Source organism: Ambystoma mexicanum, chromosome 13 (assembly GCF_040938575.1).
Source record: "Ambystoma mexicanum isolate Mex_15411 chromosome 13, UKY_AmexF1_1, whole genome shotgun sequence".
In the NCBI taxonomy this organism is placed as follows: Eukaryota; Metazoa; Chordata; class Amphibia; order Caudata; family Ambystomatidae; genus Ambystoma; species Ambystoma mexicanum.
This window is the reverse complement of record NC_090938.1, coordinates 640,337,913-640,363,102: the sequence shown is the minus strand read 5'-3', so window position 1 is coordinate 640,363,102 and position 25,190 is coordinate 640,337,913. Positions and strand designations below refer to the sequence as shown.

The window sequence follows — 25,190 nt, the reverse complement described above, 5'->3', positions numbered from 1 at the left end:
AGCTTCGGACGATGACAAGGGTGTTCCAGCCCTCTTACGAGTGTTAGTAACAACCAGGGAGTCTGGCTTCAGATGTCCTCTTATATAGAGAGGGTCAGACTGGGCTGCCCTGAAAGGTTTTTCAACTCTGGGATGGACTGCTCTGGTGAGGTTTGGGTTCACGAGTGACGGGTCTATTCTTCACTGAATAGACTTAAGGATAGGGATGGTCTGGGCAACAGGCCTCCTTTCTCCCACTAACTCCTCGGCGAAGTCCCTCTCTTCCTGGACACCGTGGGTGTCAATATGGAAGTGTTCTGCTGCTCGTGCGAGAACCTCGTTCAGGAGGGGTTGGTGATCGACAGGGGAGTCGGTAACCGGGGCTTCCTTCTCTACCGGGGAATCTACTCTGTAGGTTTCAGGGTCTTCCTCTTCCTCTTCCTCTTCTTGGTCCTCATCATCCCCATAGTAGCCCATCCCGGTTTGCTCTTCTATCATGCCAAATTCTTGGTCCTTACCAAAGGAAGTCTCTCCTTGATACGGGGAGTATGGCCGTGAGTATGGTTGTACATCGAAGGGGTCCGCAGACCTCATAGGTGTCTCAAACCGGGGCTTCTTACTCGGGGGGGGGGGGGGGAATAGGATCATTAGAGCCTGAGGGTGTAGCCCCTTGTGGATTATATGAAAGGAAATGGTCTGGATTTTTATCATAAAAGTCTGCCAAAGAAGACATCCTTGACATGACCCTATCAATGTCATCACTCGACCATTCTTTGGAACTGGGAATGACTCTCTCAGAAAGTCTAGGAGCCTCTTATCCCGAGTAGATTTGCTGGTTTTAGAAATAGCAGCAGACTTGGGCTTGTCTGTCTGTTTAGGAGGAGTGGAGTGTTTCACAGGTGTGGAAGAGTGCAGTGGCTGCTTCTTCTGCTGTTTTCCCCCCTCCCCGTGAGTAGAAAAGTGTTTTCCCTGTCCCTTTGTGGTTCCGGAGGTTTTCGACGCCTGGCGTCGAGGATCGGGGGTAGAGTCCCTGTCCTTCGAACGTGGGGCCGCGCTGATCTTGACTGAGGGCTCCAACTCCTGGAGAGCGGCCTGGGGGTAGAAGTCGTCTTCGTCCTCCGACGATCGAACTTCTGTTAGCTTAGGGAGTGAGGCACTCTTGACAAGAGTGGATGATTGCCTGGAGTCATGCGGCGATCTCGATCGAGAACGCCCAGAGGACACAGATTCGGACCGTTCTCTATGCGCCTCTTTCCGAGAACTCGACGTCGTCGAGTCTCGGTTGGACTTCGTGTGTTTTGTGTGAGTGGTGTGTGAAGCGCTTGTGTCGCCGGGGGTCTTCCCCATAGCCGCCCTGTCGGACGACCTTCCGAGGTCGGGGACCTGCGCTCGGCTGTCTTTCGACGTTGTAATGCTCTCGCCGCCTGAAAGCACGGCGTCGCTGCCATCGCTGAAGGCGCCCTCCGCTGCCATGGCCCGCATGCCTAGCGTGGTGGGCCCAACGCTTCGTCGAACGGTCCTTAAGTGTCTTAGGTTTAAACCTACTACACGCTCTGCAGTTCGCCTCGGGGTGGTCCCTCGGCAAGCAGAGATTGCACGTGGCGTGCCTGTCGACCCAAGGGTATTTGCGATTGCACTTGGGGCAGAATTGAAAAGGGATACCCTCCATACGCACCTTGAGGCAGCGGGCTGGTAAGTGTTGGAAATGTATAAGGTGTACCTATATACCAATAGTGTAGAGTATGTCCAACCCCCCACTCTCCCTACTTGCAGGGCCGAGGCCAGAGGCCTTCCAAGGCCCGGGCCGAGGCCAGAGGCCTTCCAAGGCCCGGGCCGAGGCCAGAGGCCTTCCGAGGCCCAAATCCGTCGTGCAGCAGCCGACGGTCCAATTCTTCTCCAAGCCGGCGTCGAGTGTCGAAGTTTCGCGTTGGGATGGGGAAAGGATGTAAATTAATCGATATTTTAGCAAAAGTATGGCTAAGGCCAGTGGACTCCGCAAAATGCTTCCGACCAGTATGGCGGAAAAAAACAATCTGAGGATCCTAGACGCGTGAGGGATCTTGGGTACAGTGGACGTCACACTAGGGATAGTATTACTGGCACGCCCTGTGTCGACGCCCATTTTCGAGTTTCGAAAAACAAACTGTAATACTCTGCAATTTCCATTAGATGTCGGCCTATGCATAGCATGTGATCTAAGCAGATTCCACAAGCCTCAGAAATCTGTTTATCTTGAATACCTGAATGGTTAAAAGACGACCCCTTGCCGTTTGATTGAGATAAGTGTCCATATATTGCTACTCAGTGCCTGTATCCCAGGACATCGGGGCTGTAGTCAACCTGAAACTGTCCTAACTGGCATTTGTAGATGCCCGTCTAGGATAGTGTGGATTCACTTTCATTATGCAAGAGCCCTTCACAGAATCATGGTGTGCTTGGCTGGCCTCCCCTGTCTGACTGATATTTACTCTGTGAATGAGTGCTATGTTCACTCACTGCCTGCCAAGGAAGATGAGAGTAGAGCCCGCCTTACCCGCTCACCTGCTGGAACGCCATACCTTCCCTCATGCTCAAGGAAGGGCCGAAGCTCTGCACCAGCATCCTTTGACGCTCCACCCAGCCATAGAGCAACACTCTGCCTCTCAAAGGAACAGACCAAGGTGCTCCTTCCCTCCGATCCGGTGCGATAACTGGATAACAGCTCCTGCATAAAGACCTCGCATCTCTCAAGCTCCTGACCATTCTTGCATCACCGAACACAAAAGTGGGGTCTCTTGGCTGCCAGGACCCTGAAGAGAAATTGTGCAAACCAGAGTTTCTTCATCACAGCACTTAAGGCTAGTGCCACGATTCCTGCTTCTCTTCCCTTAAACCCCATCCCACATCTGGGATGCTCCAAAGGCCTGTTCGGCCCTTTGTCTTGGCTAGCAAAATTCTCCTGGTTCTTCTATGACTGGGTCTGCTCCGGTGTGACTTTGCAAGAAAATCTTCCATGGTCGTTCTTCCCTGGGGCTTTCTGAAGGAGACCGTTAGGCAAGATTGTATGTAATAACCCAGTGGGGGGTTACACCCCGCCTTGTCCTCTTGGCAATAGGTAACCCAACCTTTGGTATAGGCCTGTACTACACAGGTTGGTAGTGTGACTAACAGCCAGGCCAATCTCAAGAGAGGTCAATGTGACGTGTAGGATTGTAACAGAGATTCACAGTGGCATGTATTCGAATAACACTTATACTCAAGGTTTTGTGATAAAATAATGATTTATTAATTTAACAGTCAGTTTTAAAATAAGCCTTCTTTAGAAGGGAGCAATATGCAACTCTTAACATGTACTTCATAATACACTCCTTTAGTTTAATAAAGTAAGTATATACCCTTTTGGGATGGCACACAGATATTCCTACACCCCGAGGTGACTTCAATAGTTAGGACACTGTGGACATTAATATATCACTTTTCACACTTAAATGGTAATAATGAAGCTGTGGCAAAAAGGAAAAGGTTAGAGAAGGAAACAATGGTTAACAAGTTTCTCAAACAGGTACGCACTTTAGTTTAGTTTATTATTTATAGGGCGCGCCAAACCCTGGGGCATCAGGGCGCACAGGACAAGAATATGCTCAGCTTAGTTACAAGTACATAATAAGTAGTAACAGTACAAGGGTATCATACAATGTACAGTATATAGTAGGCATATATATACACGGCCGGAACTAGGTCCAGAGCCAACACAGTTTTACAGGTGTGGATATACTATCAGGAGTATACAATAATATATACAGTAGTAATATACATACAATATATAGTATACAATAATATATACAGTAGTAATATACAGGTATCATTCCAGTGACATTCCAGTGCAAAAGGAAGTTGATTGGGATTAGGGGTGCCAGTGGAGCTTCAGTTAGTTTACCGGTGGAAAACAGTAAGGACAGGGAAGTTAGTTAGGCGTCATTTACTCTCAGCCAATTGATCAAGTTCTGCCTGAATTTCGCAAAGGGCTGGGGTTCTCTGATGCCAAGGGGTAGTGAGTTCCACAGCTGTGCTGCCTTGACTGGGAAGCTCTGTCCTCCTATAGTCGCGAGTTTAAATCGCGGGACTTGTAGGCAGTTAGCATTTGCTGTTCTTGTCGGTCTGGTCGAGGTTCTAGGGTGTAGCCTATCCTTGAGGTATGGTGGTGCTTTGTTGTTGAGGCACTTGTGGGTGAGGGAGGCAATTTTGAGTTGAATTTCATCCTGTGTGGATAGCCATTTATGTTCTCTTCTTACCGAGGATATATGCTCCTTTCTGCTAATCTTGAGAGCTGCTCTCAGGGCATTATTCTGGAGGACCTGGATTTTATGAATAGTCTGTTTATTAGCCCCAATGTATAGTCCATTGCAATAATCCAGTTTGGAAAATATGAGGGCTCTGGCAAACTTGATGCAGCTGTCTGTAGAAAGGAATTGTTTGCTCGCTCTGATGAGTTTGCATGTGTATGCGGTAGCTGAGGCTAGGGAATTAACTTGTTTAGCAAAGTTCAAGGTGGCATCTAGGTAAAAGCCTAGGGTCTTCACTTCCTTCGCTACTTTTATGTTGTTCCCATCGATGATGAAATTGGCATAATCCGGGCTGAGTTTGGTTATGTATGTCGGGGTGCCTAGGATAATGAGTTCAGTTTTGTCATCGTTCAGGCATAGGCCGTGTGTGGCCATCCATGCCTGAACGATGCTGTAGATTTTATTCACTAAGGCCAGATCCCTGACGTAGTCACCTGAAAGCGGGAGGAGGATCTGGGTATCGTCTGCGTAATTAGTGTAGGCAATACCCAGATGATCCATTTCGTCAAAGAGTGGCTTTGTGAATACATTGTAGAGGGTGGGTGACACACAGGATCCCTGAGGTACCCCACATGTTATGGGGATCGGGTCGGCTGAGGGAGAGAAGACTCTCATAGTTCTGTTACTCAGGAAAGACTTGATCCATATTATGGCCTCTTTGGAGAAGTGGGCTGCAGAGTCTAGGTGGCTACATAATACTGTATGGTCGACTAAATCAAAGGCCGCTGAGAGGTCTAGCAGTAGAAGAAGGGCTGCTTGGCCATTGTCTCTACATTGATCTATGTGGGCCTTGAGATCGATTAGGGCTGTCTCAGTCCCATGCTGTGGGCGGAATCCGGATTGTCGTGTTCCAAGTAAAAGGTTGGATTCAAGGAAGTTTTGTATTTGCATGTATGCCACTTTGTCTAAGATATTTAGAAGAAAGGGCACGGTCGTGATAGGCCTGAAGTTGGTAGGAATGGCCTGGTCAAGGGTTTGCTTCTTTAGGAGTGGCAGTACCCAGGACTCCTTTAGGTTATTCGGTACAGTGCCTGTGGTAAAGGATGAGTTTGGTTATGAATGGCGATAATTCTCTCGCAGCATCCTTGATTAATTGGGAAGGGCATTGATCACCTTTACAGTTGGATGGTTTAAGTCCCAAGATAACTTTTTCTACCTCAATGGTCGATACCTTAGCGAAGCAGAAACGTGATTCTTGTTTAGGTTTTAGCGGTGGAACTATAGTCTGTGGGATATGAGGTGTAAGAGAAACTTTTTTGAGGGCAATTTTAGTTTGTAGATTGGCTACTTTGTTGGTGAGGGCCGACTGTATGCTGGAGCACCAATTTTTATCCTTGGTGCAGTATTCTTGGGGGGGGCAATAGGAGTTTCCAGTTCTTTAAGGATGCTGAACAATTCTCTGACACTAGATTTAGATTGTGATATTCTGGTGTTGTACGTTTCCTGTTTGGCTAGTAAGATGTCTTTCTTATATTGGGAAGATGCCTTAGCTAGGTTGAGTTTGTTTTCGGCTGAGGGAGAGAGTCTCCAGGTGGTTTCAAGATTTCTTTTGTTTAGCCTGAGCTTTTTTAGGTGAGGAGTGAACCATGAGTTGAGATGTTTCTTCGGTTTACTATTACGTAGCTTGAGCGGAGCTATGTGGTCAAGGGCTGTGTTGATAGTTTCATTAAATTGTTTAACTAGCACATTTGGATCCGTGTTCGCTGGGAGCGAGTTCAGATGTGGTAGTATGATGGGCAGCAATTTTTCCGCCGTCATAAGTTTTTTGTTCCTCGTGGGCATGGGAGGGGCAAGTGGGGACTGAGCCGTGGCCGAGTTCGTAGCTACTGTGAATAGTAATAGATGGTGGTCAGTCCAGATCTGGGGTACAGTCTCTGTGATGGTTACTCCACAGTTATGTTCCGCTATCCAGTCTAGGATGCGGCCTTTGTCATGAGTGGGAAGGTTAACTTTCTGGGAGAAACCCAGTTCTTCAAGGATCAGAGCTGTAGCTGTGGACTGGATATCCTTAGCGTCATTATAGCCTAGGTTGAAGTCCCCTAGCACTATTGTTTGGGAGGTGCTTTTTAGGTTGTTTGATATGGTTGTAGATAGATCCTCAGCGAAGGTTCCAGTAGGACCTGGAGGTCTATAGATAAGGATGAGGTTCAGTGTTTGGGAGTTAGCGGTGGCAATTTTGACCGCAAGGCATTCGCAAGATTTCGAAATAGGGGTTGTGGTAATTCTCATGTCAAGACTAAGCTTGGCTATGATAGCTAGGCCCCCACCTCGAGAGGTGAGTCTGTCTGCTCGTAAGATGGTATCATTGTCTGGAACTGCTAATGATAGGGCAGGGCCTGCTGCATCATGAAGCCACGATTCTGAGATAGCCAGGAAATCGAGGTTGTCTGTGAGAATGATGTCTGAAATCTCCGTTGCATGTGCTACTAGTGACCTAGTGTTAATGAGCGCACCTTTGAGATGATGTTTGTGACTTTCAGGTTTGGGGTTCGTGGTACTGAGACTAGCAGTGGTGATAGATTTGGAACAGTTTTGTGTGTGTTTTTTGGGATTGCTATCTTTCCTGGTATATTCTATAATTGGCTTCGACAGAAGGTGTTTATTTTTGTGGAGATTGAGTTGTTCAATTTTCTTGGCTGATAGTTCGTGCAATTTAGGTAGGCGTGCGCGAAGTTTAAGGTTTCTGTCTGTGGTACTACAGGGCCTTTGTAAGATAGTATCTTCCTGATATTGGTTCATTATAGGTCCTATGATTTGTTGTGATATCGGCATGGTGTGGTATGGGAGGTGGGTAGGGAGTGGCCTGGTGCTGTGGGACAGTATGCTAACTTTAGTAGCTAGGCTAAGTGATAATGCAACTAATATGATGGAGGAGGTGATGAGGCGGGGTAGCTTAGCTATCCTACGGTTGGCAGCAATAGTTTGTTTCACTAGATTTAGGGAGTACATGCTAACTGGTTAAAAGTGAGCGGCCTGGATGCGACAAACAGGCCAGGTGCGGTTTGGAATTCAGGTACATGTAAGAATGCTTAGTGCCGTCAAGCTAGGAGCGTCTGACTGGCTAGGTACAAAATTGAGATATTTCAGTGTATTTTAAGATGGCTAGGTATAGGCGGGCTAACTGAGGCTAACAGGCATTGACAAGTTTTAAGGTGGCAGGATGTAGATAGACTAGGTGGCATTTCACAGTATACAGCAGTCCGAGTGCCCCTAGAATCAGATATGCAGGATACAACGCAGCTAGATTCAAATATCAGGCACATCAGGGAATGCAGTGCACAATACAGCGCAGCTAGATTCAAATATCAGGCACATCAGTGAATGCAGTGCAAAATACAGCGCAGCTGGATTCAAATATCAGGCACATCAGGGAATGCAGTGCAAAATACAGCGCAGCTAGATTCAAATATCAGGCATATTAGTTAAAGCAAAGAGCAGTATACACCAGGCTGAGGGGTGTGCAAAGTTCGGTAGTTAATGCAAATAGGCAAGGCAGTGCAAAGTTCAGCCAAGTTGAGTGTACCACAGTGAACTGCTAAGGCATGGCAAATCATAAACATGACAGAACAACCTAGGATAAGGTGCAACATAAATCAGATATAGTCTTTTTAGCGACCATAAGGCACCGCATAGATCAAATGTGGTCCTTTAGCGACCGTAGGCCAGCATATGGTGCAGCAGGGTAGCATCTAAGTTCAGAGTGATGCATCAACTGAGAAGCAGTTATGCGACACATGGTAGGTACATTAGGATAAAGATGTAATGCAGTGGGGCCACAACTAGGTACAGTCTCGTACCTAGAACTACAATACTGCGGTGACCTGTAGAGGGCCGGCTACCTTAAGGCAGTGGGAGGAGAGGTGACTACTCCAGTAGTAAGAGGCTGGTGCAGAGCTAGTACAGAACCTTATGGGCAAAGTCTTCATAGAATACGATCAGGGTTCCGAGCAGGGGGCAGGTTGGCCGGCTTTAGAATCCCCAATGCAATGTAGGTTAACCCTTTCCCAGCTATACAAGTAAGGTATGTATGACTTCTTGGAGGGACAGTTAAACACAAAGTCAGAGGGTAAGAAGTGTCCTCAGGGAGCCAGAACAGCCGATGTCAATTGAGCAAAGTCTAGGGGAGCTCAGGCACTTCGTGAAGATTAGCACAAACGTCTTGCACAATGTTAAGGAGAGTTTTGTTGTAAAAAAAGAAAACCCCTGTTGGGCCACAAGCTGGGAAGCTTGTGAAGGGCAAAGCTGCAAGCAGCTCTGCAAAGGGCAGCCAATGCAAGTCTCCAGTGAGCAAGCTCCACACAACAAGAGGTAAGTACCCCTTAGTTCACAGTACCTGGAGTCTGAAGAAAAGGTTCCAGCTGGCTTCTGTTCCTGTTTTAGTCCTGCAGATCCTGTTTTTCCTGGGCCTCAGTTGTGGGACAAGAGGGAGAACATCTGGGGACTCCTGCACTACGGTTTGAAGGTCGGCGGCAGCAATGGCACCATTCAGATCAGCAGCACTTCGCGGTTTCAGCTACTTGCAAATAGCACAACTGCAGTTCTTGGGACACCTTGTGGACTCCCCTTTCTTCTGGGGTCCAGCACTCTGTTGAGGCGGCTCAGGCTTGGTCAGTCCTACTTCGCGGGTGTCTGGAGGATCTTCCTGGAGCTCGGGTCCGGCTTAAAGGCGATGCACTGGATTCTGGTGTTCCTGCCCCTGGCACTCGGTTCCTGCAGCAGCAATGAAGTACATCCAGCAGAGAGAGGGGTTCCAGTCGAGTTAGTCTTGGGGCTGATTGGCCCCACCAACCCAAGGTGAGAAGTCATCCTTGCAGGGCTTCCCTAGTCAATTACAAATTCGGAACTTCAGTAATGCAACAGGGCTTCACCGAGCAAACCAACGGTCCAGGAGGTTACAGCAAGCTTCTTCGGTTCCTTCGTCCAGTGGTCGACTCTGCCTTCCTTGCAAAAGACCTCACCTTTTATACAAGTTTCTCCCATTCATTTGCAGCCCAGCTATCACTCACACACCGGCCAATCATCTTTGGGTTCATTCCTGTAACCAAGGAGACTAAGCACAGGGAGTTTTGGGAACCTACCTTGCTTCCTGCCCTGCCAGACACGCTTTAGCCAGAGGCGGGGTTCACCAGAGAATCCGCCAAAGACAAAACAAACTAAGGGACCAAACCTGGCTTGGCGCGCAGAGTAAATCTTAAGGACCTTTCCAAAAAGAAATGGTGATAAAAGAAGACTGGGACCATTTTGACAAAATGGGCACCCATTGGTGCTATACTGCAGCTGCGAACCCTAGGACAACCAGGTAACCTTGCAGTGCTGACAGCCATCAACTGCAGCTTCTCTGTCTTTCAGCACCTCTCGCTCAAGCACTCGACCCAAGAAGCACTTAATCTCAAATAGTCTACCTCCCCCACCTTCCATCCATCCTGAAAGTATCTTTGGGTCCCTCCTGCAAAGGTTGTTGTTAAAACCTAAGGTGGCTGCCAAACAATGTGCACACTGACCACCTCTCTTAGCCACAAAACCGCTTGCTGTAGAACTAGGTTATTGGTCTTCCAACTCTCTGGTGCTTCTGGCAAGTTCTTTCTTCACCCAAATCCTCCTCTTGCGAGTTTCCTCTTCATCACTGGAACTCCAGAAATGGCTACTTTGGACATTTTAGCAGAAGGCAAACCTTGCTTGCAAAAGGATGCCCTAGTCCACTTTACTTACTTGTCTCCCTGGCCTAGATAGAAAAGTTGCACTTAATCGTGATAGCCTTTCCTAGAAGGGAAAATGCAATTTATTGAACATCTGAATTAATTTTTTTACTTGCCTTTTACAGTGGTGCGCTTACTTTATAAAGTTTACTTACCAAAAAGTGTAGTGATTTATCCTTTGCCTTTTCTTATATAAATATTATATTTCTATAAAATTAGCTGGTGGGCATTCTCTAATTTGGTAGACAAATGTACTGTGCCTGCTAACCAACCCACTCCAGCTTCTGAGAGATTGGCCTAGGCTGCTCTATCACACTACTACTTAGAAAAAGCCTGGCGAGCGCGAGAGAATCCCTGGTACCCCCAAGCCAGGAAGACATACCCAACATCCCAGATTACTTAAGGAAAATCTCTCAAGCACCAGCTTTAGGTCATTCCTGACCTTCTATGCAGTAGTGTGTCTCATTAAAGGACCAGCATAGAGGACACAAGGGGAGCTATGGGGGACTAGATGTGCCCACCAGTTAAGTGACAATACACTGTGGAGCTGGCATACAGGAGAAGGGGAGAATCCACCCCCCACCCCCTGAACCCCACCACTACTCTCAAATCATCAAGTGTCCCAGTGCCAAAAAAGGATAACAGTGTTATCCCTATCCCAATTCTCATGCTGCGCAGGTCTCGCAAACAGAACACAAAATTTGCATGGAACTCTAAGTGGGACAGGCACAGACTGATGCAGGTGCCAGTAGCTCCACACACTCTCCCCATGGACTCCTATTGGAAATAAAAGAATGGAGCAGAAACCTACCATTTTCCCTCAAGCCAACTGATGGTGCAACACTACAGGAAGAAAAGCCACCCAACTGCCTGGAGATGCACAATCGCCATGACACTTCCATGTGGCTTAAAAATGACGGATAGGGGTTTTAAAACCGCTCCCGCTGCCAGGCAGGAAATTATCAATACCACATACAGAGGAGGAGAAAATCATTGGGAATACCCGAACCTCAGCAGGTTGTACAATACACCTAGAACAGGAGGTCTGGCAAAGCGTTGAATTATCACCTTTAAAATGGTTCTCTCTTGTGTTTTAGTTGAAATGAGAGCCCCTCTAGGAGACCCTCTTTGGTGCACGAGAATAAAAAGGTGTGAATTGCACTACCAGCTCATGTTTTCGGTCAAGCCTTTGTGAAAGTGGCTGTGTTCTCTGCACCCTGAGATCCTAGTACATTCCATAATTTCAAACAGACATTTTACATGCACAAAAATAAACATGCCTTGCATTACATACCAGAACATGATTGGCCCGTTCCGTCTCCCACTTTAAACTGGATTTAATTTCATTCACAGTAACAAACCCCTTTTTCTAAAAAAAAAGAAAGAAAAAGTTAAACTAAGCTAAGCATTCACCATTGATCAAAAGGACGCGTGTCAGAAAAATCAACAAGCACTCATCAGAAATTGGTGCACATCTGACGTCTGTACAACCAAGCAGAGATTAACAGTTAGGTGGAAAGTCCTCGTTACCGGGTGTGGTGCCCAGCTGTTCTTTTTGCTGGCTTCCACTGTATTTGACTTCCTTTTTTACTACCAGACACACTTTAATGCAAAACCTATTTGAGGGGGGTGCTCTGCACCTTTGTGACCTGCCTTAAGACTCCCAAGGCAGGGTGACCCCAAAAAGTGTCCCATAGTGAATTTATCTCCCATGTTACTTATGCGGCTAAGGCTGGGGGCAGCTTTCCTTTGTGCAAAGTGGCATTATGTGGATGTGATTTAGTCTTGCTGGGATCCTTTTTGACCCACTCTTCCAAGTAGAAAATAGAGATTGTTTTTGGTCTCGTCAAAGTCCAGAGGAGTCACACAGGTTCCTTGTCCAAGTGTGTAGGAGAATATGACCATATATTTTTCATTTATATTTATTGCAGATTATTAGACACTTCATCCAGAAACTATTGCAAAGCAATACATCAACAGGGCAATCCTGACTCCAATGCCCTACATTAGTAAGAGGTGAGGGGAATAGTGACCAAATCACTGGTGGGTGATGAGGAATAAATGTTATATACCAGGCACAGAACAGACATTACGGATAGTGATCCAGTGCGGCAGACTGGTTTTATACAGTTTCTCCAGCATACAGAGTTTAGTTTCAGTTTGGTCAGGGGAGTAATGTAAGAGTAGGTAGAAGATAATCCTTGTTAACCGAGGAAGTGAAGCTTTAGTGACCATTTGAGGAAGTGAAGAGTATATGCGTTAGGACTGTTTTTCTAAAGTCCACCCAAAAGGACTTCAGAAAACCATACATTGGGCAATACAGATGCTCCAACTCTTAGTACAGACCTGTACCAGCTAATATGTTGGTAGCAATGACAGAGCAACCAGGATTATCCGAGAAGGGAGAGCGGGCTGTAGGAAGGTACAAAGAACTTGTAGCATACATATGGCTCAAAGAAACACTTATAAACTGATAGATTGTAGTAATGGTTTATTTTAATTATACACAGGAAAAAAGAATTCTTTAGAAATGTAAGTACTATTAAAAGTCATAAATATAAGTCATAATCACACTATAAAAACACCACAATACTTATGGTAAGTAAACCAAACTATAAAAACACATTTAGAATGGCAGTATGCAATTCAAGGTAAGCAGACCCTATTGGTAGTAAACTGTTACACTTATTCTGTTTCAAGCAATAATAGTCATTAATACCCGGCGAGAGTCAAGCAGAATGCAACACGCATTCTGATTAGCTCTCGCCGGGTCCCTACCCGGCCGAGAATCCTTCGATTCTCGGCTGGGACTCCAGCTGCCTTGTCCTCGGCGGGGGGGCATGGCAGCCCCTCAGCCAATGAGGAGGCTCGAAGCGGGCCATCCGCGCTCCGAGCCTCCACGCGGCTGAGAGGCTGCCTCTGCTGCCCGCTGGGGACTCGGGTAAGCTTTTTTTTCCTTCCCTCTCTCCTCCCTACCCCACCCCACTTACCTTCTTGCTCCTGCGTCCCTGGTGGGGGACGATGGCAGCCTCCAGCAGTGTGGAGACTCCGCTCCTCCACACAGCTGGAGGCTTCCATCATCCCCTGGCAGGGACGAAAGTACGTTTCTTTTTTCCTCCCCACTTCCCCTCCCTCCCTCCCTCCCTCCCAACCCCACTTACCTTCTCTTTTTTTTCGGGTTCTTTTTTTTTTCCGGGAGCGGACGCAAGCGCGTCCGCTTCCGAATGCTGCCATGGAAAGAGAAAACGGACTCCCGTTTTCCCTTTTCCGGCAGCCATTTTCTTGGTCTTTTTTTTTGTCCCGAAACGCCGCGCCGTTTCGGGACAGAAAGAAATGCTTTTAGTGCCCCGGTCACGCATATAATACGGGCCGGGGTACTAATCGCAATATGACCCTCGCCTTGCTCGGGCCTATAACTATGGGCCCCGGGGCATTACCTAAGTTGGTAATGCCCCCGCCGCTCGGGTCATATTGCTTAATTATAACAATGTCACATTCTAGAATAGTGGCATACAATTCAGAAGGTATGTAAATAACGTTGTAATACTTCTCAGAACGGCAGTTAGCAATTCACAGGCAAGTAACTATGTAACACGTGTAACTTATTCTATTCCAGGCATATACAGTTACAGCACCAACACATCGTAAGTAACACTGGTTATATTTTCCCTACAGAAGCTTTATATATATTTTAGAAGTCCTTCCCTAACCTAGAGCATGAGTGTTCTCAGATACATAAAGGGGACACTAGTGGTCCAGTGGCTAACAGTAGGCTGGCCAAGATGACGCACAAACTGTAAGAAAGTCAGAGTTACAGAGGATTTATCAGCTAACAAGTAACAGACTGAAGAGTTGGTAGAAGTGTTCAGGGACTTCTGGTATGGATGAACGCACAACTACATGAATCACCGCCCTAGCCACACAGGAGTGACACAAAGACTTTAGCTAAGTATTACCTCAAACAACATAGTACCTCAGCAGGGAAGAAGAGCTTGCAGGCGGACGCTTTCATGATGCAGCAGCACAAGACCCGGTATCTGGATTCTTGTACAGGGATGCGATGGTCCCCTCTAAATATTAAACTCTTCAATGAAAAATTGATAGATGGGAAGTATTATTCAGAAACTCTATGGAAACAAGCGGTTTTTACGGGACCAGGCTATGATAGTTTTTTTAAAGATCTTCACGGCAGAGCCCATGACTCCCTAACAAAGGGTATAATCAAAAGGAACCAGCTACATATTTATAATCAAGAAGTGGCCAAGGAAAAGGCCAAGGTTCGGAATTTGCTTAGAGAGACCCGCAATTTAAACGTTGATCAATTACATAAAAATGCAGCGAGTAGGGCGATCAGACAGAAATAAGAACTATTTTATCTCCCAAAAAAAAAAAAAAATAGTATGTTACAAGAAGACGCAGAGATGATGCTCAGTTTTAATAAAAAGAGACCTCAGTGCTTTTTGGGGCTTAATCAATGGGCAAAATCCTGTCTCTGCTACTAATCAATTGATTGGGGTCTCGGAGGCTCAATGGGTCAACTTTTTCTCTGACCTCTATAAATATAAGGAGAGGGGATGCCATGCCTTAGATACAGGGGGTATGACTGATAAGACGCCTTGGCAGCTGACTTTTGAATTTGAAGAGGTATTAAAACTTATACTGGAAGCTAAAAACTCTAGGGCCCATGGGCCCAATGGATTGACGAAAACACTTTTAAAGCACTACCAGAAAGGTGGGCCCATATACTCACACTATTCAGTAACGTGGCGGATAGTGGTATCATTCCCCCTAGCTGGCAGACTGCACACAGTCTCCATATTTAAGAGTGGGGATAGAATGGCCAAAAACTACAGATCGATCGCGCTGATCGATGCGGACTGTAAGCTTTTTTCCTCCCTGCTGTTAACCCATGTTAATGACTGGATAACAAAAGAACCAAATCCTTAACAAATTCCAAACTGGGTTTAGGGTGGGCACTCTACAACCTTAAATGGTCTGATTGTCACTGCTCTTCAGACTTCAATATGGAGTAAATTTGTGGGAACTCTGTATGTTGCCTCTATTGACCTGTCAACAGCGCTGGACTATCATTAGAGGCCGACTCTGGGTCAAATTAAAAAAGTGGGGCATTCCAGAAGGCCTCTTGAAATTGATAATGGGTAAGTACGAGAACTCGGGGATCCATGTCCGGCTCAATATGGGGGTAACCTATCCAGAAGAATTAGAACTTGGATAGGGGTCCGACGGGGTTGCTCTCTGGCACCCTGTCTTTTTAACCTCTATTTGGCAGATGTTGGTGAATTTCTGACTGAAGCTGGACTGATGGGGGCTAAACTGGGGGCAACTAGATTCTCGTGATTGGCTTATGCCGACGACTTCCTCCTGTTTGATCACACCAGAATTGGGCTGCAACGGTTGATTAATAAATTCCAACAATATTCAGAACTAAGATTAACCCAAGTAAAAACTGTATTCTGGTGATATCAAAAAGGTAAAAAGAGCAAACGCTTAGATTGGAAAATTGAGGGGAAATCTATTTCAAGAGCACAAAAATGTTTGTATCTAGGCTTCCCAATTTTAGCCCAACCATCAGTAAGCAAACTTAAATTGTGGATCAAACATAAGGCGATTGCACTTACTACACAGACCATTAAGTTAGATATAAAATATGGAAGATTTTCTTTAAAGTCAGCCGTGGATTTTTATGAGGGGAAGGTTGTGCCTAAAATGCTATATGGTATGGAGCTCCATTATATGGACATCCATCCATACATACTGGGACACTATAGAAGGAATAATTTGGAGAAAGCTTTTGAAATTATCCAACAGTGTCCCTGTGGTAGCCATCAGGTTTGAATTGGGTTTGGTCTCACTTAGAGCTAAATCCCTCTGGCGGTATCTGGCCTTGTTTCATTCCCTTCTTTGCCCCTTAACTGATTATCTATATGAGGACTTAGGGAGAGTTATCTTTCCCAGGATGGTAGTAAAGGGAATGACTATTTTAACAAGCTAAAGGTCTTATGGGACAAAACGCTTACTGATCTCTCTACAGACAGGGAAACACTTAAGACCAATACAGATAAAGTTAAGAAACTATTACACAACAGATTGGACTAATACGACTGAACGTTTACACTCCTATCCCTCTCTCAGCAGCATCAAATATGAACATAGAAAAATAGGAACTTCATCATTTATTATGTTACAATTCCCGAATCGGTGTTATTGCACACTTTTACTGAAACTCAGGTGGAATTCTCTATTAACTAAAGAGGTTCTGCAGAGAAGGAATCTGATCGATGAATCTAATATCCATTGTAGATTCGGTAAGAAGATAGGGGTCTTAGAAACAGCACGTCATCTTCTTTTAGAGTGCCTCAAACTAACAAAAAACAGGACTTATACTTGAGGAAATACAGTATCGCGGGGAGATGATGACTACATATGATCAAGATGTGCATCAGTCTCCAATCTGTCGGAAGGGCTAACTGTGGCCAGCTTCATCAAATCCTGGAACTGGGCACTGACTTGGCTTGAGAGAGGTTTTGCCTGTTCTGGATGGATACTATGATGGTTCTCCCCCTCCTTTAGAGGGTCTTCATGTGGGCATGCAGTATATTGTCCTTTTTTTTCTTTTTGATACGAATATCTTAGATGAAAATGTATATAGAACTATGTGAAACCATTTTAATCCAATGTTTACTGAATATTTAGTATAATCAAGTTGTACTGCACTGAACATTTTTATATGAATTGTTTTTTCTCTGGTTATCTTTTTTTTATTATTAATCCATTAAATGTGAATGTAAAGGTTTCATATGTAAACCACATACAAAAAAAAAAAAAAAATCTTGGTCGCCTTGACGAAAGAAAGGGCACTGGGATGGGAAATTGCAGCAGGAAAGGATCCCAACAGAGGATTCCTCTGCGCTTCTTGAAGCTCTGTGGATTTGGCACCCTTTTCAAGGAACCAGAATAAGTATGGTTGCCGTCTTATCAATTTGCCACCGTTTACACAAAAGGTTCCTGCCGAAGACAAAAATCAAACCTGGACTTCCCCCTCCCAGGACAGAAGGAGGACGACCAAGAAAAGACAAGCACACGTTTCATGGCACACAAAAAAGAAACAGCCATCATTCTAGATGAATGGTGACCTTTCTGTGCATTACCGTGGCTGGGTTGACAGCCTCAGTAAAAATACAGGAAAGTGGGTAGAAAATGTCCACTTCCACCAGCCATACAGGTATGCTTGTCACTAACAGAAACGTTACAGGAGCAGTGAGAAAGGGGATACCATGTAACCCCTCAGCACCCCACATCAGGTGGGGTGCGCTGATCTCAGAATGGGAATTGTAGAAAGGATAAAAAAATATCCTTCTACCCTTGGGAACAATAGTTCACACAATGAACCCAAGAGAAAATAAAAAGGGACTCCCACCAGACTCACCAGCAACACTGCACAGAGAGTGCTGTGTGTGGCAATAATAAAACTAAGACTCCCAAAAAGTTATAGGAAAGTAGGATTCCAAAAATAAAGTATTGAGGGTCACAAAAATGACTTCCAATGAAAGAGTAAAATAAAGGATGAGTGGGGAAAAAAGGAGATTTAGCATAAATATGAAAATCTAACCCAACAATATGGTCACAGGATTCCTACCTCCCTGAGCTAGAGGCTGTAGCAGCCCCAACCTTTTCTAAATGGCATGCGCTAATCTAGGAAAAGTGCGCATTTGGCCTGCTTTGTTTGAAACCCTTTTGAGTGATTGGGAATTCTTGTGTTGGGGGCCAGAGGCTGTCCAATATTTGAAGGTAGTTTGGTGTGAGATTTGAGCACAGAACTGGGTGGCCATTATTAAAAAAAGAAGAAAGAAAAAGACTCTTTACTCACGGACCTTGACCTGCTGCTGGAATTCGATCCTATACACCTAGAAGGCCTACTGCTCGAGGCAATTAAGTTCTGCAAGATCAGACAGTGAAGCTCTGCCTCTCCAGAGACCAAGAGGGAACTGTGGACCTTCTTCACTTTAATCTGGTGAGGACAGCTGGATCACCTCACATGCCCAAAGGACCCAGTCCTCCCCAATCTCCTTGTGGCGCCTTCATTGCCAGTCCCATAAGTGGAGCCACTTTGCTTCAGATGACCCAGCGCTCCTCTGTAATTGCTCCACATGATTTTACTCATCTGGCAGATACCTTCCGGTGTCATAACTCTTATGGCAGAGCACAAAAGAACAGTCACTCTGTGGTGTGAATGTTAATCCAAAGCTGGACAAAGGGGTGGTCCCGGAGGCTTTGGATTAAGCCTGGTAGAGAGGCAAACTACAATCCAAAAGCCAGCAAACATGTACAGGGGGCTACCACATCCGGCAAAAAATGTACTTTCCTTGCTTCCTTTGGTTACCAATTTTCCCTCCATTTCGGTAAAGGAAAGAAAAGCTTTACTTCAAACTTTCATCTCCACCCCGGACAGGACTTTTACAGGACTACCTAGAACGTTTAAATCCAGTTACCCATATGTTTTACAGTTTTTACTTACCTGTAACTGCAGTACGATTTCGGTCACCATTTGATTAATCGATATAAAGGTTACATTTTTAGCGACAGAATTCCTATTTTTGGGGATTCTAGAGGCTCTCAACTTTTGCACTGCCCCCAAATCGGGGACACTGGCCTATTTTGGTACCCCTGCCACTGCAAACTGTTTTGCCTTACTTAAGGTTTATCACATTCACTTGCCCCCAGGATGCCCAGTCACAGGGGTGCTGCTCAGGCAAGCCATTTTGTCTTATGGTGATTATATCACCCTCAATTGATTTTTTGGGGAGTAGGTTGGTGGCAGGTGCACTTCAGTTTTGGCTTTACCAGTGGTGCAAGCCATTTCACCGCATTGGTAGTCCAATGTACCTTTTTGGTAGTGGCCACCAATGTGATTTTGTAAATCCTGTGTTTGGCATTTATATTTTAGGGCTTCCATTGTTCAGGGCAACCATGAAGTAGGTTCAAAATGCCCATTCTGGCCATGCAGGCTCTTAATATGCCTCAAATTCTGTTTCAACTAGTTAAGGCCAGTGAAGGTCCTTGGCCTCACCCTTCCTGTGAGGGGTGGGTAGGCGGGGTCTAGGTTGAGGGGCAGTCCTACAGAACAACCATTATGGTTAGTTATCGAACCCTTTATCCCAAGCCTCCTGTAGTGTTTGGTGGGCTGGCCTTTGGCAAGTCCCTTTTTGCAGTGATATTTAATGCTCTGCCTGGTCACTGCTTCCTCTCTTCGTTCAGGTACATGGAAGCAGTTGTACTGACCTGCTAAAGTATTTTTCCCCACAGATTTCTGCTGTTTTTGCCCTGGACCAACCAGCAGAATGACCAGCTTTCTCCTGCGTTACCTCACTGCAGCTGTCGACATTCTGAGTACATCCTTGGAACTTGGAGGATCTTCAGCAAGTGCTGTAAGAGGCCTGCCCCTGCATTTTCAGCCTTCTAGTCCCGTGCAGGGCCTGCTTCTTTGTTCTTCCACTGAAGATAGTCTGTCGCCTCCTGATTGTGGTGAATCCCACTACAACCAATCTGCTTTGCTACCTGGAGATGTCCCGAGGTCACCCGCTCTGCAAGAGTCTTCTTCGTTTTTTCATTCCAAGGCTGTTCAGGTCAAAGGGGCCCGGAACAGAGATTCAAGCACTGCGACTGACCAAGATTAAATGCAGCACCTGAAATTGACCTCTGCTCCCACGACTCCTCAGCCTTCCTCTGAGCCGAAGCACAGAAGACAGTGTCCCTACAAATCCGGAATCTCAGCAGGGGTCTCCAGAGAAATTGGAGTTGGGAGGGGTGGAGTCAACATCAATTTCTTGCCCCACTATCCTCCATAAGCGTAAAGTCCTGTCCCCATCTCTCACTTTCGTGATTTGTGGCGATTTAGTTAAGGACCCTCTCCTGGGCCTACCCTAGTGTAGTGGAATTGAGAGAACTACTTAACTGAACTTTCCTTCACTTTTTGGAACTCAGAGGGGCCATCAATGGCATCGTCCAATCACATAATAAACCTCCCAGAAAAGTACATCTTTTGGAACCAATGACTTCAGAGCACTAGATCCCAAACCATCACAGGAATACACTTAATAGGGGACCGTTTTAGTGTTGCTCCAAGGTGTTTCTACTGTGATTACTGCATCTTACTGCTTACACGTATTGCACGGATTTTGAATAATATCTTTTCTATCATCTCACAAGAGAATGTATATATGTATCCTATATGTAGTGTGGCAATATTTCCTTGGAGGTTTTATTGCTTAGTGTCCAGTTGAAAGGCCTAATAAATCATTCCATATTTTTGAACTTGCTGGTCTATCTGGAATCATTGTGTTGCTCTGTGTGGACTCATTGTAGCCCTAGACCACTCTTGCATCCTTCCCGAGTCTAATCCTTTCCGCTCTGCTACCTACCTTGACTGTGTTTGGCTACACTTCAGTCTTTCCTATTCACCATAATAGGTTAGCCTACCAAAATCCACCCCCAGTGTTGACTTTGGAAATCCATCTGGACACCATTTTAATGGGGACCTGCAGTCAATAAGCCTTTGCTTGCTGATCGCAAAATAGCTGGACCAGCGTGCAGCCTTCTAAACTATTACAAACTGCCGACACTAGCCAGTGAGGTAGACAGCCAATGAAGGCCATCCACTCCAGGCACCCTATTCTGGACTCTTTGCCACTCACAGGGACACATGCACAGAGTTGGAGTTACATCGCTATTGAGTCCCTGGATGGGGCCTCACTGGAGTCGATGCAGAAGGTGGGCGGGGGAGGGTGTATTGAAAATTACTACATCAAGTCACACTTTAGGATTGTCATCCTAACACAGAGCTGAAGCCATTATTGCCTGGAGGAAACTAAACCCTGGTCTAAAAGGTTCCTAGTTTCATGGAAACCCAGAATCACACGTCGGGGCATTTGATGGTCCCAAGTAAGGGAAATAGGACAAAGGATCAAACAACCTCACTCAGTGTTGTGAAGAAGGTTTGATCTTTTAAGACAGTAGGTGTGTACACACAGCCAACCATACACTCACTAAAACTCATGCATTAAAGTCAATACTACTACTCAGTAGGCAAAAATAATAACGTACATACACAGGCAGGGTTCGAAATTGATGACAGCTGGGAGCTATTTAGCTCCCGTTTATGACCTTGAAGAGCCTAGTGAGCTTCATAGCAACAGCTACCAGGAGCTACCTTTGGCTCCCCAGGCTAACTGATGCCAAACATCCAGGCTGGTGTGCATTGAACTCTGTGCAGCTAGGACAGCCTATAAATCAGCATTAGTATACATCGATGCAGCATTTAAAACAAAGGGTATAAATAATGGATAAAGTGATATGTTTGGATCTTATGCGGCGATTTGCGAAACACTAAATTCTAGCTCCCGGTTCCCCATTGCTAGACCCTGGTCACTAGTTAAAGCTGGATACTCAGGAGCTGCTTTTAGCTCCCGCTTATCCAATCTCAATGCCGATTTCCTGCACAGCTAGTAACCCACACAAGGGGATTCTTTCTTTGCATTAAGAGCATAGCCTAATGTAGAAGGAAAACAAAAATGGTTTAACCGCCACTCTAGACTGTTCGTGAAACGGCTTCAAAAGGTTCTGGAACTGTTGCTGGTTTGATGTTGAGTGACGGGCGATGGTCTAGTTTGAACGATTCAACGGAATGGGTTAGAACGACGAAACTATTCTCTACTCCGTGCACGTGGCCAACCTATGGCAGAAAAACATCGGAGGATGTCGACAAGAAGCATCACGGGTTCCTGTGGACGCAGGGATTGTGTGACGGGAACATTCCTGTCGATGCCCCTTTTCCAAAATCTAAAAAAACAATACGTAATACACCAAACCAATCGCTAGATGGTGGCCTAAGCAAAGGCCACGAATCCCAGAAGCTTCACAAGCATCAAAAATGTATAAACATTGATGCTGATCTCGAATATGTGACCATCTTTAAGGCTTTCATTGTTCCTACAAGATTAGGGGTTTACTGAGCAAGTCGACGCCTTAAGACCAAAAGTGAAAACCCGTTGCTTATACACTATGTGGGCCTTTCAGAACCACAAACCAGCGCGGATTCTGAAAAATCCCTCCAAACACGTTTTCATGTAAAGCTTGGTGTGGAATGATAACTGCTTTAGAAGTAATCCGGTCCTTGACAGGGAACCGGTGCAACGTCCTAAACACGGACGAGATGACATTTGCAAACTCTTAAGAACGCAACAAGAATAATCACTCGCATGCACAATCGGTGAACGAATGACGTGGAGTACTGCCTACCCATAAGCAATGGCAGTAGGTAGGCCCTCGTCAGCTCTGCGAGAAGACTGCTACATGCTGAAGCCGTTTCAGCAGCAGCCCCCCCCTCCCCCTCCCCGTGGTGCTGGACAGCGAGGTCTAAAATAATGCCCAGAATGTCCATCTTGCACTAGTCACACCTTTGGTTACATCTAGTGGGTTACATCTAGAGTGCATCTCAATAGCTTTGGGACACCAATGTGAGGATGCCACAATCCAGATTCCCTTTGTCCATTGATTAAGGCACAGCCAATGACTTCCCATCCATTTTATGACGGAATACGCACTGAATGGACATCATCCATACAACTGATCTCCTGAATATAGCCTGCACAATTCTGGATAATGGCACCTTAACAGCAGATTGCACACGTTGGCAAATTATTAGAATGGATTTCTAAACTCTGGCCTGGTGGACATATGTTTAGGAGCACTGGTAGAAAAGGATGAGCACAGGCTACCCCACCCTTGCACGCATAAGTAGGTAAAACAGGTACTCGTGTCAAGAAGCTGAAGGGCATAGCTCGACAGAGAACGTGGTCAGAACACATTTTATTCAACAAGCATATCGCAAATAAAACGTATGAACATCTAGCCGGACAGGGCTAGAAAGACTGAGGTATATCAGAACCAGCAGTCTTAGTGGATAACAAAAGCTGAGAATCTTGTATAATGGCAACTGATGCGAGGTAAATTGATGTTTATAAAAATGGCTAGCGAGAGCACCACCTAGCCACAGGATTTACAATCCTAACTTTATAAATCCATCCCTAAATTGTATGGGACCTTGTTCACAAAGTTCTACGCTGTTTTGTAAGTCGGAAAAGTTAGGCGAGGGGTCCTGCGGGCGTGCAGATAGAATACTACTGTATCTAACTTTTGGACCTATCAAATAAAACTGTTCCCGACTTTCAGAGTGCTTGTGCAAACAAGCAGTGGCAAAGCCAAACGAATGTAAACACAAATAGGAAGATGGGAGGGTGTGAGGATGGGCTGGGGAATGAGGTGGAGCTGGAAGCAGAAGGCAGTACTCAGAAGCGTGCAACCAGGAATGAACCTGCCGAGCTAGCCATGCGGGCTATGTCAACTGTGTTGACGGTATCAGACAGGGGAGAACAGAGCCAGCCGAGCATTTTGGGTCATGGAGCAGAATGTGGGGGGGGGGGGGGGGGGGACGTGGCCCTAGCTTATGGAGTAGAGAGGTGCCGGTGTTGAGCTCCCGTCCTGATCCCAAGATCCTGTAATCTGGTGTTAGCGGACGACAATACGATCAAGCACGACATCCCCGTGAAGGGGAAGCGATCCTGCCTTCATCGAGCGAAAGGATCCATCATCCCGATAAATGAAGCGTGTAAAACTGAGCCCCTAGAAAACAAAAATGGCGGGCAGCGCTGTGGCCTGGGGAGAAGGAGGGGCAGGAGCCAGTGCTGGTGTCGACGAAATAGGGCGCATACTGCAAGACCTGCGTGCTCCGCGACCCTGGAGCTGAGCCTGATGCCCGCCACACCTGAATGCTGGAGTGCACCTGACGGATCCAGTGGGGCGCACTGTAAAGCCGATCTCGCAGACCAGCTGGACGGAAGCATTGGGGCTTCGGGACGCTGAAGTGGCAGAAGGGATCTGAGCCACTAGTAGCTGGGGGGAGGAGGGGGCGGACACGAACAGCCCGCCAGAGGAGAAGGACGCTGGCGACGCTGATGTGAACAGGTGCAGGACCAAGCAAAGTGCCGCCTGGCAGCAAAAGGAGACCCCGGATGGTCTAGTGCATCATCTTGGGTGGCGGCCCGAGCTGGTGCAGATCACGGCAGGAAGGCCCGCATGGCAGAGAAAGACGCTGGCATCACGCGGAAGAGGCTATAGAGTCGGAACGGGAGCGTGCTGGGGACCGGCCAGCTGGGTGCCACTTGTACATAGCGACGCTGGAGGCCCATACACTGCGTGGGGATTGCTGTGCCCCGCAGATAGCACTGTGAACGGAGCACACTGGGACGAACTGGCGCCAGGTTAACATGGCAACAAGGAAGCGGCAGCCCCTGGGGAGGGGAGAGTGAACCGTGAGTACCATCACCGCCCAGAAGAGATTGCCGGGTGCAGCGGAGCTGGGTTTCAGAGAATGAGCTCTTAAACAAATAGTGACTCCTATGGGGAGGTGGTGTATTAGCGCTGTAGCGTACTTGATATAACCAGGGCCGCGCTGACGGCCACGGCGCACCTCCCACACTGCAGGCGGACTCGAGGCTCGAGACACAGGAAACTGAACTGAAGAGTGCACAAGCTATTTGGGGAGACTTAACATACGCTGGAAATCGCTGGCTAACCCTGCTAACCAGGTGCGGTGACCCAGTACAACACGCGAAGCCCAGAACACGCAGGCAAACCATTGAGGCCCAGGAATCCTGGAACACGAACAGGGCCTGAAGGCTGAGCTACCCTTGGCCCATCAGTCATGTAGTAGAAGTAAGCGCTGGGAGCACACGGATACAGCACAGCACACTTGGAGTAAAGCACCACCAGGCCAACAGGTGCGAAACACTACACGGGGCCCCACCATTGCTGCAAATCAACCCGCACATTGACCTGCACCACAATAACGGATAACAAAAAGCAGCGGCTGCAGAGCGCAGAACACCACCCTAAGGGTAGATAAGCAGCGACAGAGAGTGGGATTAAGGACCCTTCATTAGTGCCCGGGTCCTGCAGCTGCGAGCAATAAAAGGCCGCAAGAGTAACAGCGCTGGAGAGTGAACCCTTCCCCCCCTTCAGGCAACTGGGCGGGGAAGTGGGGTACACAACTGAGGTGGGCGTGAACTTGAAACTGTTGGACTGGAGGCAGCATTTGGATGAGGACGGGGCCACGCGA

The 25,190-nt window shown here is 46.6% G+C and overlaps 1 protein-coding gene across 1 annotated transcript in view; it reads right to left on the bottom strand.

Moving 5' to 3' along the window:
• Positions 1-25,190, bottom strand: part of SNF8 (SNF8 subunit of ESCRT-II) — a 460,264-nt gene that overhangs the window by 160,751 nt on the left and 274,323 nt on the right. The window contains exon 8 of the mRNA XM_069634581.1: positions 11,292-11,366. Within this exon, the coding sequence (XP_069490682.1) occupies positions 11,292-11,366 (75 nt within the window). The remainder of the gene's footprint in view (positions 1-11,291; positions 11,367-25,190) is intronic.